We start from the raw sequence: 17,354 nt of genomic DNA on the forward strand, positions 1-17,354 counted from the left end.
AGTGAATCGGTTGGTCGAGAGCTCCCTTGCATTTTTCCTTGTCCCTTTTGCTAGTGTGTTTCTTTAATTATTAACTGTCACACACATAAATTGATTTAGTTGCACAAAAAAACTGAAGCAAAGATTATTTCATGTACATGACTATTCCCCAAAGAGTCTCAGTGTTCGACCCTGAGCTCTAATACCATTTGTAACATCTATACGACGATTTATCATTAAAAAAAAAATTATGTATTACTTCCACCAACCTAAAGATTATATCCACAATCCATAGATTATACGCACACATACAAATGTAATTAATGCTATTTACGAAGGTGATCACTGATCGAATATAACTATACTTCAGACTTTAATATTCAGGTGGGTAGATTAGAAAAGGGGTACTCTGTTATCAATGCATATCTCTATTCACACTTTAATTTGCTTGGTTGGCTTCTATATGTGCTAACACGCGGTGAAAAGCCTACCCAAGGCGTGGCTCCTGTGTCCTATCCCACCAAGTGGTTTGATTCAGGACCATTGATCCCCTGCCATTAATCTGACGGTGAGAAAAGTCTAGAATCGGATCCTCTAATCGACTTCGTGCCTTCTAACCCCGGGTGGCTCATTGTTGCTCCTACTTGGACATTTTGCGCTACTCTGCGGTGGCTAAGGTTCCCTTCTGAGTTCCTTCTAATACAAGGTGTGCACTGGCTTGAAAGGGAGTTGAATGGGGCACCTCCGAGCACAAGTATGATTGAAATCTGAAGTTCTTAGTGTTTTAATGGTTCAGCCCTAAGGAATTTAGTATTACCGTTGAGTTGTCCATTGTAAAACTATTATGAGATTTAACATTGCTTCATAGGTATAGACTTGGAGGAGGCAGAGATAGCTGATGACAGGCAGCTCACTGACACACAAAAGAAAAGGTAGATTGCTTGCCACAACCATACTACTTATTATAATCTCTGCTCATTAAGATTTTCCATTGGGTTATGATTTATCAGCTCAGCCTCTAAATTGACAGTAAACCCTCCTTCATTCTTGCAGGTTTCTCTCTTTAGTATGGGAACGTCACTATATCAGGTAAGAAACCCTAATGCATTACTGTTTATTTGTTGTTGTGCCGAAAGGGTTTTTCACCTGAACTGGCTATTGCTAAATTCATGGTCATCTATTGCAGGTAAGCCATCGTATGGGAAATCTAAAGTTTTGGTCTGTGACCTTTGAGTTCGTAAGGGCTTACAATCTCCCGGTCATTTCACAGGTTGGCGCCACGAACTTAATAGACTGTTTCAACCTGTCATTATAGAGTTTCATGGAGGTTTTTACTCCTTATGGTTTCTATATTAAATCATGCATGCCAGATGTTGATTTTAAGTTATTCCTTCGACAAGTTTGATTGTCGAATACTCTACTCATATTTTGTTTATCAATTCTTAAATGTATCGAGGTATGATTGGTTTTGAGGTTTAAATTCGCCTTCCTAAGGAAGGTTCTGACAGTTTTCTTCTTAATGGCACCCAAGACTAAAAAGTTCCTCTTGGGTTAGCCTTTAATGCATGGTTTGCAATTGATACTTGTTAAAATTACTCTGAATTAATGATTTCTATAGGCTACTGTTATATGTGATAGCTGTAGAAATTTTGAATAATATGACACATATTCACAGAGATTATCCTGATTATACACTTATAAGCGGAACATGCATAATACATAACCTCCTCTACGTTGATCATCAATTTATAGAAGAAGAAACATTCACAGGCGTACATAGAAGCATCAATCACACATATCAACACAGTATTTTCCCGAGGAAAGCATCTCGCTAAAACCCCCACACTATCTGTATATTAATTATTGAATCATGTAACATTACAAAGTACAATGCTTATCACAAGCAATCCAGTACCAGCTCCACCTGTTACACACAATACAGTTCAGATCTGATCTCCAAATCTATTCCATTGCTTGCCTACCTCTCCAGCTCAATACCTGCTCAAGAATTGATGAGAATGGTTTACCAAACTCGTATTTGACCTGCAAATAATCACTCACACTGTGTTGGACGTGAGCACAGGCTACAATTCTTGGTATTGGCCAATTCATTGGCATACCCAATCCCTCTGATTGTGCAAATCATCATGCACAGCTATAGTCACAACTGATAGCAATCTAATCCTCTAACACCTGTCCCTGCTGAACTGAACATGCACTGACATGCAACTAAGTTAACTGATGTATTATATAGTTGCATTATGAGTTAATAACTTGTGAATTAATTAATAACTAATTCACCCAACTCATCTCTAGTCTATTGATCAGTTAGACTAAATACAATTAGTTTAACAAAGTTAAACTGAACACAACTCCATCAACTGCACCTCCAGTCCACTAAACTCAACTCACTTGAGTTCTAACTAAAGTCTTGCATGCAAATATTAGTCATCCCATAGGTAACCACGTATTTCTTTCTGGGATCTGCATGTACCACATCCGTAACTCATCCTGAAGTGCTCCAAGAGAATTAGACAAAGTTTATAGTCTAAATATTATTATGAGACAATAATATTTGACTTTTCTATTTTTGACAGCCAGTCTAAAAATAGACTTTGATCACTCATACTGTGATCACTCATACTGTGGTCACCCATACTGTGATCACTCATACTGTGATCACCCATACTGTGATCACCCATACTGTGATCATCCATGCTGGGATCAAAAATAGAACTTGCGCCATAATTTTCCTGCGGGCCCACTTAGTGAAGGCGACTCTTTTCACTAAGCTCCATCATCTTGTTGCAATCTCAACAAGCATTTCTTGTTGCACACTTTTCAACAATAGCTAGGATTTGATACTCGTTAATTTACCCAGAAATGGTAATTCATATGGATTATTCTTATACGCAATGGTTATTGTGATACGTGCATTTCTATTTATTTTTACTGAATTTTCAGGTCTTGTGACCTTATTCCTACATGCACAGTATGTATTATGTTCATTTGATTGCAAATAGATATATTAATTTGGATGTGAGGTTCCAACAAAATTGCTTAGAAGTTTTACTGTGTAAGCATGCATTTCATTCATCAAAAAGAGTTTCATGGGGAAAATTTTATCCCGAGGGATTTTACAATCAAGGTTTAAATATATATTGGTTTGTTCTTGTTAACTCCACGTAGGGAAAAAGAATCTTAACATGTAATCAACTTTTCGAACTGATTATTCTAGAATCTGTTAAGAAAGATGTTTGTATATCTCTTATTTACCTTTTTAGGTTATATTCAGTAATGCTACCCAACATTCATATCCTATTTCAACTGGAAAATAGTTCCCTTATATTCATCATATAACTCAAGATTTTGACACAGAGGTGATTCCTCTGTTTTTTTATTTATTTGCCTAACCTGTAAGTTAGATATAAATTCTGAAATCTATCATTCTTAATAGCATTCTATTGTTTGATTCATATAATTAACCAGTCAATTAATTATAACATCTGCAGTCTGACATTCTTGACAAACTTGCATACTACACATTTATTACCTAGTATGTCTAGAATAAAATATATAGACCAACTCTAAAACTTGGGGTTCTTCATATGACTTACTCGTTATCCAGCAAACAATAATAATAAAAATAATACTTTCCATAAAGTCTCTCCTCCCAGCCACGAGTCTGGCAATCACGTCCAGGCTCCCCCCGAGCACTTTCTCCTTTCCTTGCTGGATTTTATCCAGTTACAGTCAATACTAAGGGCATCGGGACTACTGTCTAGCCTTCGTCTCAGTACTCTTTGTTCATTGTCCAGGGCAATCTTCCCACTGGTTTATTTCACCCAGCTCTAGGAGAGATGTTTTCCCCCCTCTTCCCCTCTCTATATTTCCTTCTTTTAGGTAAAGGGTTAATTTTTTCTTGGTAACCATTTCTTTTAATTAAATCAAAACAATTTTATTATGTTAAAGTAATGTTACCAATAATTTAGGTAATCACGAGATAACCATAATAGATGTTTCCTGGTCTTTCAACCTCAATCACTTAATGTTAAATACCAAAATGAATTAACACTTAATTTAAATATCTAGTAAAGATTTACTTAAGAATTCTTAGTAATTTTAAATGTCATTTTTGGGGTGTTACACCAAATTTTAGATGTTTGCTTCTTTGGCCAAAGGAGCCCTTGCATTAATCCATATGCCTCTGCTGCATTATTTTCCCAATTGTTTAATTTTGCACTCAAATTCAATTTTTCCATAAAGGTTGAGAATAACTCAGTTTCAAAATCTCTGTTGCAATACTGACCTTCCTAGCCTTTTGCGATGTCAAAATTATAGTGAGCTGGGAAGGCTTCTCTCGAAGCTTTTTGAGCATAGGAATAAAATTTTAAATCAAACTAAATAATTTGTTTTTTTAGGTCTGATAGACCAAAGTTTGGTCTCAGTGAACGTTAACCATCATCATCATCATCATCACCATCCCCATATGTAATTTATTTGAAAATAAAAATGGAATAACATAAATAGTTAAAAAATTGCAATTGAAATATTTAAAACTATTAATAATAAAAGATTTATGGTAATTTGTAGTTCTTTCTTAAAAATAAAGTAATAATACATGAGTTAGAGAAAAATTATTGGGAAAAAAACCAAAAAAATAATGGAATGAACCATATAATCATAAAAATATATAAATAAATTTATTTATTTTGTAAGCTTTTATATCTTCACCACCATGTTCTTCTTCTCACCCTGATAGATGAGCAGAAGATTGGAACCCAAGACTTCAGGTTGAGTGAGATTGGTCAATGCCAATTGAGCTACCCCAAACAAACATAAATAAATTTTCAATTAATAAAAAATAAAATTAATTTTTAATGTGAAATTAAAATAATAATAATAAAAATAAAAAATTAATAATAATAATATGAAAAAGATTGGGAGATCGAACGGAGGCTGGGCAATGGCACCGCGCGCGAGGGTTCACAACACAGCCGCACACGCAGAGGACGGATCTCCTCAGAAACCGCAGTTAGCTGGGTTTCCTTGCGAGCAACTGTGCGGCACATGGAAGAAACACCAGGCAGCGTTTCTCGTGTTCGCTCCCGCGATTGATCTCCTGGACAGGGCACCGGAAACCCTCACGCAGACGCCCCTGATCAAGACATTGGGTATACAGAAAAACCCCTGCCTCCGTTTGACTGGATGGGTGCACAGTACCCAGATCAGGGATCTCGCAACAGATCCAAAACACGATTGCAAGGGCGTAATGGAACACGAGAACGGCAAAGCATCTGGACCTGGTACACGCAGATCGCACGACATCTCTATTGGATGCTCTGGATCTGCCGCATTACACATTGGATCTGCTAAGGCAGCACCCGGAAAACGGCTGTTTGGAGGCGGTTGTTTCTCGTACACAGTGGGACGAGAGATAAACCCTGGATATGCCATCCTTCCGCCAGATCTGGCTTACAAACCAGCGAACCAGGAACTGGAAAGGGTAGATCCATCCGGATTCAAAGAGGAACAGCCAGATCCATTAAAACAAGGTCTCCTCAGGACTGATCTACTCAGCAAGGACGCAGGCCCGATCCAGATTTTCATCAAATCAATTGGGGGCAAACACTTCTACATGCAGCTCAGTAAAGGAATGAGCATCCATGCGTTAAAAAAAGAGATCCAGAGTTACCTTGGAACCCCAACGCAACATCAAAACCTCATATATTCAGGCTACAGTCTACAGGACAACCAAACACTACAGCACTACGGCATTGCCAAGGATTCAACCATTATTCTTAATCTCCGACTGAGAGGTGGAAGCACAGGAACCAGCTCAAAAAATGCAAGCTCCTTTCGGGATGCAGTGAGAGGGGGAGAAAAAACGAAAAACAAGGCAGCTCCACCATCAGAGCTACCAGGACCCTACATTGTTGAACAAAAACCAGAATCACCAACGCTACTAGTCTCCATGCCAGAGGTAACCAGTCTATACTCTGATTTGTCTAAAACTGCAGTTATTTGTAGATTTAATGGTTTCTGGCCAAAATCAGATGCCCTGCACCAGTGGATCTATACAACATGGACCACAAACTGTGAAATTTACCTATGTCCCAAAGGGTACTTCATAGTTAGATTCAACACAGAACAAGAACGAGACAGCATTATCAAACAAGGGCCTTGGTTCTGGGGCAGTGCTGGCCTATTTCTCACCCCCTGGTTTTCTGATTTCGACGCCAACACAATGAAAGTCTCAACGATGCCTGTGTGGGTAAGGCTACATGGCCTTCCTCTACACTTTTGGCATCAAAAAGTATTAGCTGCAATTGGGAATACCCTGGGGAAATACCTAAAAATGGACGAAGACAGAACTATCAGGGGAATATTCACATTCGCCAGAATATGTGTAGAAGTGGATTTGAGTCAGGGACTACCTGACCACATCACACTGAACTTCAATAATTCACAATGGATACAACAACTAGACTATGAGAACACAGCATTCCGGTGCAGGGGATGCATGCAAACAGGGCACCTCCAATATGATTGCCCAGCTGCTCGAAAGGACCCCAAGAGAAACAAGAAACAACAGAAAAAGCCTAAGGGCTGGCAGCACACCGACCCATTGGAAGAAGAAGATATTAATGAGGAGCCTACAGAGACCCAGACAGAACCTGATTATCAAATGAGACAGACATATACACAGGGAGAGATTGCCCCAACTACTCACTTGGGGCCACACTATACAAATCTGCAACAAGAGCCACAAATGGAAATAAGCGGCATCAAACGAACCCATGGATCAGAGGGCTCAGAATCGGACAAAGAACTTCAACTGATCCCAATGGAAAATCAGCTAACCATTATTACTCCCACTCCCGACACTGGTGGTTGGCGACGTGTGGAGAAGAAGAAGGGTAGAAAAGTTTAGTCATGATGGATCAACTTTCATATTCTCTTTTATATTCTCTATGTCTGTAGCTTCCTGTCATTACAGGAACAGTCATCTGCTATTTTGTGTATTTTTCTTTGCTCGCTGCCTGTTAATACAGGAACAGCCATCTGAATATGCCCCAGGCATCTACAAAATGTAATTTTATCAATTTGAATAAAATTACGATTTTTTCTACGGGAAAAAAAATATATACATATATATGAAAAAGATTGGAAAAAAAAAGCATTCTCATTAACCATCCAATCAATTAGTTAATTACAAAATATAAAAAATAAATAAATAAAATAAAAATTGAATTTAAGCTTTTGTGATCTATATTATAATTTTTGAGTTGTCTTTCGGTGAAAATCACATGGGACGGTCTAGTGTGGTTCCTGGTTAGGACAAGATGGAGATTCATAATGACACTAGATTAAAAAGAGAGACCAATATAGAGACCTTTAATATTTTTAACGGTTATGATATAACAAAGAATTTTGAAAAAGAATTTTTAGAATGTTAAAGGGAGATCAATGTAGACCTTTAATATTTTTAACGGTTATGATATAACAATTAGTTTTGAAAAAGAATTTTTAGAACATTGAAGGGTACTTGACTCAAATATTAAGATTTAGATCAAGTCAAAAGTTAGATAAAAGTAAGAATTAAATTGATTTAATGATATTATTAATTTTAATTTTAAAATACTAAAGTGGACTTGTGCTAAATATTAAGATTTAGATTAAGTAAAAAAAAATTAGATCAAAATATAAAAATTAATTTAATTTAATAATATTTTAATTTATAAAGTTAATTAATTAGATTAAAATATAAATAAATAAGAATTAAAATAGTTATTAAGTTTTAGTTAAATATTAAGATTTAGATTAAGCAAAAAAAAATATTAAAATATAAAAATTAAATTAATTTAATAATAGTTTAATTTATAAAGTTAATTAATTAGATTAAAATATAAATAAATAAGAATGAAATTAAGTTAATTGGAGTATAAAGTCAAAAAAATTATTAAAAATAAAAATACATTTAATAATTAAGTATGGTCAAACTTTTAAAAAGTTAAGATCAAATTAACAAATAATTAAATAATAAAAAATTAAACTAAGAATAAAATATTCAAATTGAAATTAAAATAATTAACAATGAAACTAAGTTAATTATTAAGTCTAAGAATAAAACCTAGGCAAAATAAGATTAAAAGAAATATTCTAAGCAATAAAACTCATAAACAAAATAAATAATAATAAGAAAAAGTAAATAAATGAATAAATCAAATCAAATATAAAAGTATAAAGTAGAAGTTAAATCAAAAGAATGAATTAATTGAAAGAAAAATGCTTTAAAAAAATCTCATGAAAAGGCAAGATGCACCTGCCAATATTCCAACCAGTGGTCTTTATTCAGATTTAAAAATAAATTATAAATTTTTAATTAATGAGAAAATTAAAAAAAATTAATTAATTTATTAATATAAAATTTAAAATATTATAAAAATGATGTAATATAAATACAAAATAATAAGGTAGATGCATCTGCTAATACTCCAACCTCCCGTCCCTATTCAAATTTAAAAATAAATTATAAATTATAAATTTTTAATTAATGAGAAAATAAAATATAAAATTTCAAAATATATAAAAATGATGTAATAAAGATAGAAAACAATAAAGTAGGGTGCACCTGCTAACACTCCAAACTCCAAACGTCAGTTTTAAAAATAAATTTTTGATTAATGAGAAAATAAAAAGGAGGTGGAGGAATTCCCTGACTATCAAAAGTGATCGGAATTGGAGAAAAAAATTTCAAAAAATCTTGTAGACACTATGTTTGAATCATGTTGTTTTTGATGGTGGAAATGGATTCAGCACTATCAAAAACCTCTAGAACACCTAAAATTTTAAATTTTGACAGCTTTTGGTTAGATTTATAAAAATCTCTACCAGATTTTTTAAAATATGACCGGAATTTCCCTAACTTTTAAGGTAAAAAACATAATTTAGACTATTGCAAATAAAAAAATTATTAATGTAAAATTCTAAAATATTATAAAAATGGTATAATAAAAACACTAAATAATAGAAATTGAAAAACAAATTTAATAATCTTGGGAGAATAAATGAATGATCAGACATCTGAGAGCCATTAATGGAATTTACTAAATGAAAGAAACCAGACATCAGAGAAGGATCAGACATTTGAGAGCCATGAATGGCATTTACTAAATGAAAGAAAGCAGGAGGAGGACTGGATGCCTGATGGGTATCACAGATAGGAATCTTTATAGCACTGATGAGTTGGGCGTTAGGGAACAAGTTGGGCGTTAGATAAGGAATCCACATAATGTAATGGAGGTCGTATTCAGGCCAATCGTCTGTATAAACAAATATTCTATGGAGATCGCGTGTATAATCATATTCATACATTCCATTTAATGTAAAGTAGCACTCACATGAAACGACATGCAAAGATAAACAGTTAAAGTTTTGCTGCCTCCACTTCCCCAAACGTACAGACATAGCCCACGCGCACTCGAATGAATGCAATTCTTCCCTGGATGACCACCAAATCGATTTATATATACATGCTTCATGCGCTTTCTCACAAGCAGTTGAAAAATGGTTACAGCCCAAGATGTGGAGAAAGGCGAGGAAGCTGCAATCTGTAGCGGCCATGAGAGAGTTGTTGCAGACGATGGCAGCACGAAAGAGTTGTTGCAGGCGAAGAGACTGGAGGTAGAGGATCAGGAGGAAGAGGAGGAGCGGTTGTTGCTGCGGGAATGGCCGGGATTCGAACACATAACCCGGGAGTTGAAAAAGCAGAAAGGGATTGCCGGACCCATAGCTGCAATGAACCTCATGTGGTTCGGCAGGATGGTTATATCCACGGCCTTTCTGGGAAGCCATGGGAAGCTGGAGCTGGCGGGCGGGGCACTGGCGCTCACATTTGCAAACGTCACGGGTTTCTCAATTCTCGTGGGGTTGTCTGGGGGATTGGAATCTGTGTGCGGCCAGGCCTTTGGGGCAGGGAATTATAAGCTCCTCGGCTCCAGCTTGTACCGGGGGATTTTCTTGCTTCTCTTCACCAGTGTCCCTATCGGGCTTCTGTGGTTGAATGTTGAGGGCGTTCTGGTTCATTTGGGGCAGGACACGGCCATTTCTAAGGTCGCCGGAACGTATTTATTGTTCTTGTTGCCGGATTTGGTAGCCACGTCGCTTCTGGAGCCGCTGAGAATATATCTCCGGTCGCAGTGCATAACGAAGCCCATGATGACATGCTCGGCCATCGCCGTGGCTCTGCACGTTCCCATAAATATTTTTTTGCGCCGCCTGGGCGTCAAGGGAGCAGCGCTGGCGATTTGCTGGAGCGACTTCAACGTTGTGTTGTTGCTCGTGGGCTACGTTGTCAAGACGGGGCTTCACAAGACCACGCACGAGGAGGGCTGGTGGAGGCTCAAGGGTTGCTCGGGTTGCGTGGCTCTGCTCAGGCTCTCCGTGGCTTCTTGCCTCATGACATGCTTAGAATGGTGGTGCTACGAAATCGTGATGCTGATAACGGGGCGCCTGCCAAGGCCGCAGGAATCTGTCTCGGAACTCGCCATCATGTTTAACGCCGATCAGATACTGTTTGCCCTGATGCTTTCCCTCGGGTCGTGCGCGTCCACGAGAGTGAGCAACGAACTCGGGGGCAACCGGCCAGTCGGGGCGTATCAAGCGGCCGTTGTTTCCCTGGGATTGAGCGTGGTCATCGCCTGCGCCGGTTCCGTGGCCATGATTTCCGGCAGGAATGCGTGGGGGGGTCTCTTCAGTCGCAGCGAAGAGGTGGTCCGGGGAGTCGGGAAGCTCCTCTGCGTGATGGGGGTCATGGAAATCTTCAATTTTCCACAGGCTGTCTCCGGTGGTGTGCTACGGGGAACCGGGAGGCCATCCATGGCCGTGTATGCGAACCTCGGCGCGTTTTATCTCTTGGGTTTGCCTCTGGGAACGGTTCTCGCCTTCAAATTTAAAATGGGATTGATGGGACTGATGGTCGGATTGCTGGTTGCGATCAGCGTGTGTGCTACCTTGACTGTGACTGTTGTTCTGAGGATGGATTGGGTTCAGCAGGCACTGATCGCCCAAAATCTCACCAGTCAGTCTCTGCAATTACAGCCCCTTGCATTCGATGACGATGAAGAAAAAGATTTTGATGGCGTTGACAGAAAATAGAATAAATTCTGGACACAAATCGCGTAACGGTTTGCAGCCTGCTGGTGCGTTTCTGCCCGAGAAAAAATATATATTTTTGTGTCCAACAATGTAGGTTTATGCGCTCACTATTATAAATATTGCAGAGCTCCTTGCACATTGGTTATTTATGACTAACCAAACATAGTTTAGTTTGGTTACTACATGTATTATCGGCAACGTTGCCTCGCTGAATGCTTCTATTGCTTGCCTGGCTGTATTCCATATAAATATTTATTTATGCAAAATACTGTTTAATTCAAAGATGGGTGGTTTCCCCACTATTAATAATTTTGCGGTTTAATGTTCCTTTCATATTATTGTTTTTCATTTTTTTATTATTTTATATTATAAAATCTCAAAAATATTAAAGAATATTATAAAATCTCAATATATTAAAGAAATTATGGTTTAGAAATTTTATACTCATTTATGTTATTAAAATTATTTGAAAATTAATATATAAAATTATTTAAAAATTAATATATAAAATTATAATAATAAAATAATATTGTTAATTTTTTTTTCAAAAATAAATAAAATATAATTATTCTCATGTATTTATTTTGTAACAGGGTTTTTAATTTAATTATTATCAATAATTATTAGGTGAATGTTAGGGATTTAATTTTTATGAAAAAATTTAAAATATTCTTAATACTAGCGATAAAATATTCTTAATATTTAAAGGTTTTTAAAATAGTTATGTCTTTTCTTCTTTTTAATTAAATTGATTAATTAAAGAAAATGTGGTATAAACATGAGTAAATGGTTTTTTTAGCATGTGGTATTAGTAAGCCATGATATTGGCCTATACTAAAGTAACAAAACAATGGTTAAGAATATCCATGACAAAGTGGGGCTCAATCTCCATGGTTAAGAATATTGTTATGTGTTCTCTTAAATTTATATTATATGTTATATTCATATTATAATAATAATAAAGTTACCTCCCTAGATCCATCCTAAGTGCATTTACCAAGGGCCAAGGTGCATCAACTATCTTTCCATTCTAAAAGAGGTTTGCATCAAGATATTTGATCCCTCTTGGTGCTTGGTAGACCAGATTTAAGATGGATCTAGGCTGGTTTAAATATAATTAGTTATAATTATAATTATAAATATAATTATTAATTTTGTGTTTCTCATTTCATTTTATTTTATTTTTAGATTTAGTTTTATGTAATTTGGCCAATTCAAAATGTTTTATTCATAAATATAATTATTATTATTTTAATTAATTTTTATTTTATTTTATTTGACATAGTCAAAATGATAAACATTACAACATCTCTACCATAGTTATGATTTTTTTCCAATCTTGACAATATCATATTTATGTTTTTTGCAATAGACTTTGGGATTAATCACATTACCAATGTTTGATGTTTGAGATTTTGAACCTTCTAATGAGGTTCATCCTCAAGACCAACATTTACAAGTCATTTAATTTATATGGCTGCCCTAATATACATAGTATTATATTTTATTTTATTTTGTCTTTTAGTTCTATCTTTGCTTTTTGCAAATATTTTTTTTTATTAAATTGATACCATATTACATAATATCAATATCTTTTGTCCATAATATGTTAGATAAAAAACTAAACCAAAGACAAAAGTTAATACCTTTTATCTCAAATGTTCAATTGTTATGAAATACATACAAAAATATCTACTTATTTTGTTTTGTGTTTGTGTGATGCCCCTCATATATGAAAAAATTTACTCGCAGATTTTGTAAAAGAAAAGAATCAGTTATAGGTTATTGGAAAGATTGGATGCAAGAAAAGATCTCACACTCAAAGCAGTTAAAAAGAAACAATTAAAGGTTAATGATTAGCAGCCAACCTTATGGTTAGGAGGAGGCTAAAAGGGTTTGGGGAACCTGAGGCAAAAGGGAGAGAAAAGAAGAGGAACAAGCTTGGAAGACGCTAAAAAAGGTGATGGGCATATCATTCATGAGAGGTCTCAAGCTGGTTGGCCTGTGAGACTCGTTGAACACCTGTGACTGGAGTTGGTTATGACCAGGTGGTCTATAAGGAAAACTTATTTTATTTCTTGTTCCTAAGTGTGAGATCGGCTCGGGGGGAGTTCCAGGTGTGATACTGGATCTCACAGGTTGGGTGGAACGTCCTATTTCCTGTAAGCTTATGGTTGTTCACCGAATAACTCAGATAAGTATCTTTTGGAAATGAACCTATTTTTCCTAGTTTTGTGCACCAGTATAGAGTCATAGGAAAGACAAATATATGTAGGTACAGAGAAGAAAATTTCTAGGATAAAGTGTTATGTATGGCAATGTTAATTAACTCTGTTAATGCTAAGCGAAAATGAAGTTTTCTTTAAATTATTGATGAGATGTTTACTGTAATGATAACTAAATAACTCTATTGTAATGACAAAAATACTATTGTTTCAATATTGTACATGTTGTTTCAATTTTGTACATAAAATAGAAAATTACAAATCCTTATAACTGTGCAGGGTAAAACCACATAAGGGTTACAAGCGCTGTAAAAAATCAAATGCCTTGAGGACTAGTTAATGCATAGTAAACATTTCACCTTTGCCTTAAGTTTATCTTCCCTATGGTTTTGCAGAGCTTGGGGTTTCTTGTCTTTTATATTTTGTCAAGACGAGTATGTAACAATATAAACATCAACAATGCAACCACAATATTAATAGAACGTCATGTTATTTGAAGGAAAATAAACACTAGGGAAGATTCGAAGTATTAACGATAAAACAAACAAATTTTATACCTAGGTTAGTCCGGGGACCGAGTTAAGGGCTCTCTGTCACCACGAATGGTCCCAATTTTCTCGATAGAGAAAATGACAAACTATAATGGTTGAAACCCAGATGCTAAAAGAAACATAAGAACCTAATTTCTTCCATTCCAGAGGATAATCTTGAATCTTTATACATTCAAAATTAAACATTAAACAATTCGTTGTACTATCAATACCCCAAAGGAGAATTAAACATACTGAATGGTAACAGTATTAATATGCATATATTAGCAAATAGTGAAACGTAGTACACCAAGTAAATCATGTTCATATAGTCTTGCCGACACGCAACAACAGGCATAAAGAAATGAGAATCAAGGATGAACAACCATGTCGACTTTAAGGTGGGAGCCAATATTTTGATAGGAAGGGCCTTGGCCCAATAACCCTCTATTCATGAGTAAAAAAAAAAAAAAAAAAACTTCATTTAATAATCCATACCTTACAAAAAAATGAAACTACAGTGTGAATTGTGACTACGTTCACTCAAATTTCAGAGCCTTCCTTGATTGTTGCAAACACTTCAGCTCATTTCATGAGCTTTCTTGAAGTTTTTTGGCCTCTTTTGCATGTGGATTAAATATCGTCTTTTGGCATGTTTGACTATCGTACAATGTTTGCGAACCTTTTCTGGAGGTTTCAAAGGTTGGTATTTGTATATATGAGTTTCCACAACCATGTAAATATCCATCACATTCATACACAAGTCTTGAGCACTGTTGCACAAATGTCGTCACGGTCATCCCAAAGTCTATCTTAAGTGTTGCACTTGTCGTATCTTGTCATGAGGTAGTCACATAGAGGGGAATGCTTTGTTTGTGTGTTCCAGTGATCTATTTTGTCATGTCGTCAAAGTATGCTAAGTGTGTGCTCACAGTTCAAGTTAATCACGATTTCATCTCTCTTCTCGCACTTAGCCATTTTCAGAAAATATTCTCGATTGAGCAACTTAGCTTCACCTTGCCTCGACTGAGTTGCGCACTGCACAATCTTAGCCCTCTTGGATGTGACCCTGCTACCTAGAACTATGCAATGCACAGTCCCTGTCCTTCAGGGTTGTTGTTCTATGCAATTCTTGAGTCCAGTAATCTCCCATGACCTCTAGAATTGCACAGTTGTGCCTCTCAATTTTCCTTGAACTGCGCACTTCACATCTTCAACACTCAAGCCTTTTCCTTTCCTACTGGAAATGCGGAATGCGTAGAAATCCCAGCCTCCCTTGGCCTCCAAAACTGCACAGTTTCTTCCTCTAGTGTCCTTCCATCAACTGGAGCTCACTGTCTCCAGAAGTGCCCAGTTTGTCCTCCAAGGAATCCATCCCGCATCCTCCACTACCTGCTTGAACTATGCAATTTTGTCCCTCAGTGAGGACTGTGCAGAAATATCCCTCAGTTCAGCCTGAGTTGCGCACTGCACAGTCTTAGTGATCAAGGTCTCCCCCTGTCTGTTGGAATTGCGCAATACGCAGTCAATGAGCCCTTTCTCCCAACCCGTGACTTATCCTCGGCTTAGTTCATGGATAATAATGCATCATCATATACTAGGGGGTTTTCGAATTAATTCTGTCTCGTCATGAGTGAATTGCAGGAACAGATACACTAGCAAGTCATGGCAAGATGATGAAGAAGGAGAAGGAGGAGGGAAGCATGCCTAAAGACTCCCTTGCAATTGAACTTACAAGTGGATCTATCAAAAGGAAGCAAGGGGACACAATTTTGCAACTACCATCCAAGACTTAAGATCATTGAAGACTCTGCATCACCAAGCCATGCAGAGGAGAAGAGAAAGCATATCCAAGAAGACATCTATCACTCAGTAGCAACAGTGGCTTGAAATTTCCACATCATCAAGCAGTCCATGTGAGCAGTGCATGTCATGTCATGTCATGGGTAGTCATATGACACATTGCTATTGTGGACCATGTGTATTGTATTCAAATGTATTTTAAAGTGTAAGTACAAATGACACACATGAATATGAAGATTCATGTAAGTTGAAAAGTCATAGGAAGTTGAACAATCATGAGGGTAGTCAAAGAGTCACAAAGGGGAAGCATCACCCCTTGGTTCATTAGGGGAATTTTGAGGTCTAAAATGGGCCTCCTAAGAAAAATGTACAAGCAAAATAAACTTTATAAGAACCAATAGGATTCAAGATGATGATGTCAACCATGGGGGATGATTCACCAGTTTTGGAGTAAAAAAGTAAAAAGTTTAAAAAATAATAAAATAATAAAACTATTTTTTCAACTTATCTCCCTAAGGTTTTACTTAAATTTTGAGTGGGATTACTCGTTAGATGAAAAATTTGATTCATCATCCAAGGAGTACCCATGTTGCATACTTTCAATGGACCTTGCTACACGAAAAATGAGAAATACATGAAAAACATGATTGCAATCACATTTTTCATTTATTTTTCATTTTTTATGTATCAGGGTTCATTGAAAGTATGAAAAATGGGTACTCCTTGGATGAGGAATCAAATTTTGCATCCAACGATTATTGCTGGTCAAAATTTGAGTAAACCCATAAAGAGATAAGTTGAAAAAATAGTTTTTTTTCTATTTTCCCTCTAAAATTTGATGATATAATCTAATCTTATTTTATTATTTCCACTATTATTTTATAATTTCCTTAGGAGGCCCATTTTAGACCTCAAAATCCCCTAATGATATATACCCCCTCATTGTATGAGCAAAAGACGTTTCACCTTGGCTCCTCCCGCAAGGCATTAAAGAGATCAACTAGTTCTTTAAGGAGTAAGGAGTGGCTCCAATGTCCCACTACTGTGGCTAGTGATGTACATTGAAAACATGTGTCTTGGAACTTTTGTTTAATAACATAAGTCTTTTAAGGCCAACACGTTCTTCATGCATGGACTATGATTGTTTGTAAGACTATTCTGTGGACGTTTGTATTTCATGTTTGCTTTCACATGTATTAAGATAGTTCAACTATTTTGGTTATTTTAGTGATTATCTTATTGAGAATGTGTTGTAATGGTTTTTATTCTTGTCCCATCCTTGTGGACTATTCCACTGGATACTAGACATATCTTTCCTTATTTGTTGGTTGTAACGACCGTCACATATGTTGTGGGCTATTCCATTCGATGTTAGACAGATCCTTCTGGTTCATGTGTGTCTCTTCCTGGATGGTACTATTACCTCTCACTTAGAGGCTCACTTTTCTTTCCCCTTTTCAGTAGAAGAACCTCGACACAATTGCAACTGCACACTCACCAGACAGACTTCCCTTTCTTTTCGAAGACACCATTGCATCACTCTCTTGTACTAATAGCTAGAACCAAGGATTTGGAAACCAGGCCTTTATACCGGATGGGAATCTTACACCAAACGGTGTGAGGCTTGATTGGGACTTCATATCAGGGCAATCCCCTA

General features: G+C 36.3%; 1 protein-coding gene across 1 annotated transcript; it reads left to right on the top strand.

Annotated features, from left to right (window-relative positions):
- The first annotated feature begins 9,382 nt into the window (after positions 1–9,382).
- On the top strand, positions 9,383–11,416 carry LOC149218360 (MATE efflux family protein). Its single transcript, XM_089382392.1, has one exon. The coding sequence runs from the start codon at positions 9,550–9,552 to the stop codon at positions 11,137–11,139; it is 1,590 nt and encodes a 529-aa protein (XP_089238518.1). The 5' UTR covers positions 9,383–9,549; the 3' UTR covers positions 11,140–11,416.
- Positions 11,417–17,354: the final 5,938 nt, after the last annotated feature.

This window comes from Pinus tabuliformis, chromosome Q, assembly GCF_031772625.1.
Source record: "Pinus tabuliformis cultivar Carrire ecotype Pingquan chromosome Q, CPIR1, whole genome shotgun sequence".
NCBI classification, from domain to species: domain Eukaryota; kingdom Viridiplantae; phylum Streptophyta; class Pinopsida; order Pinales; family Pinaceae; genus Pinus; species Pinus tabuliformis.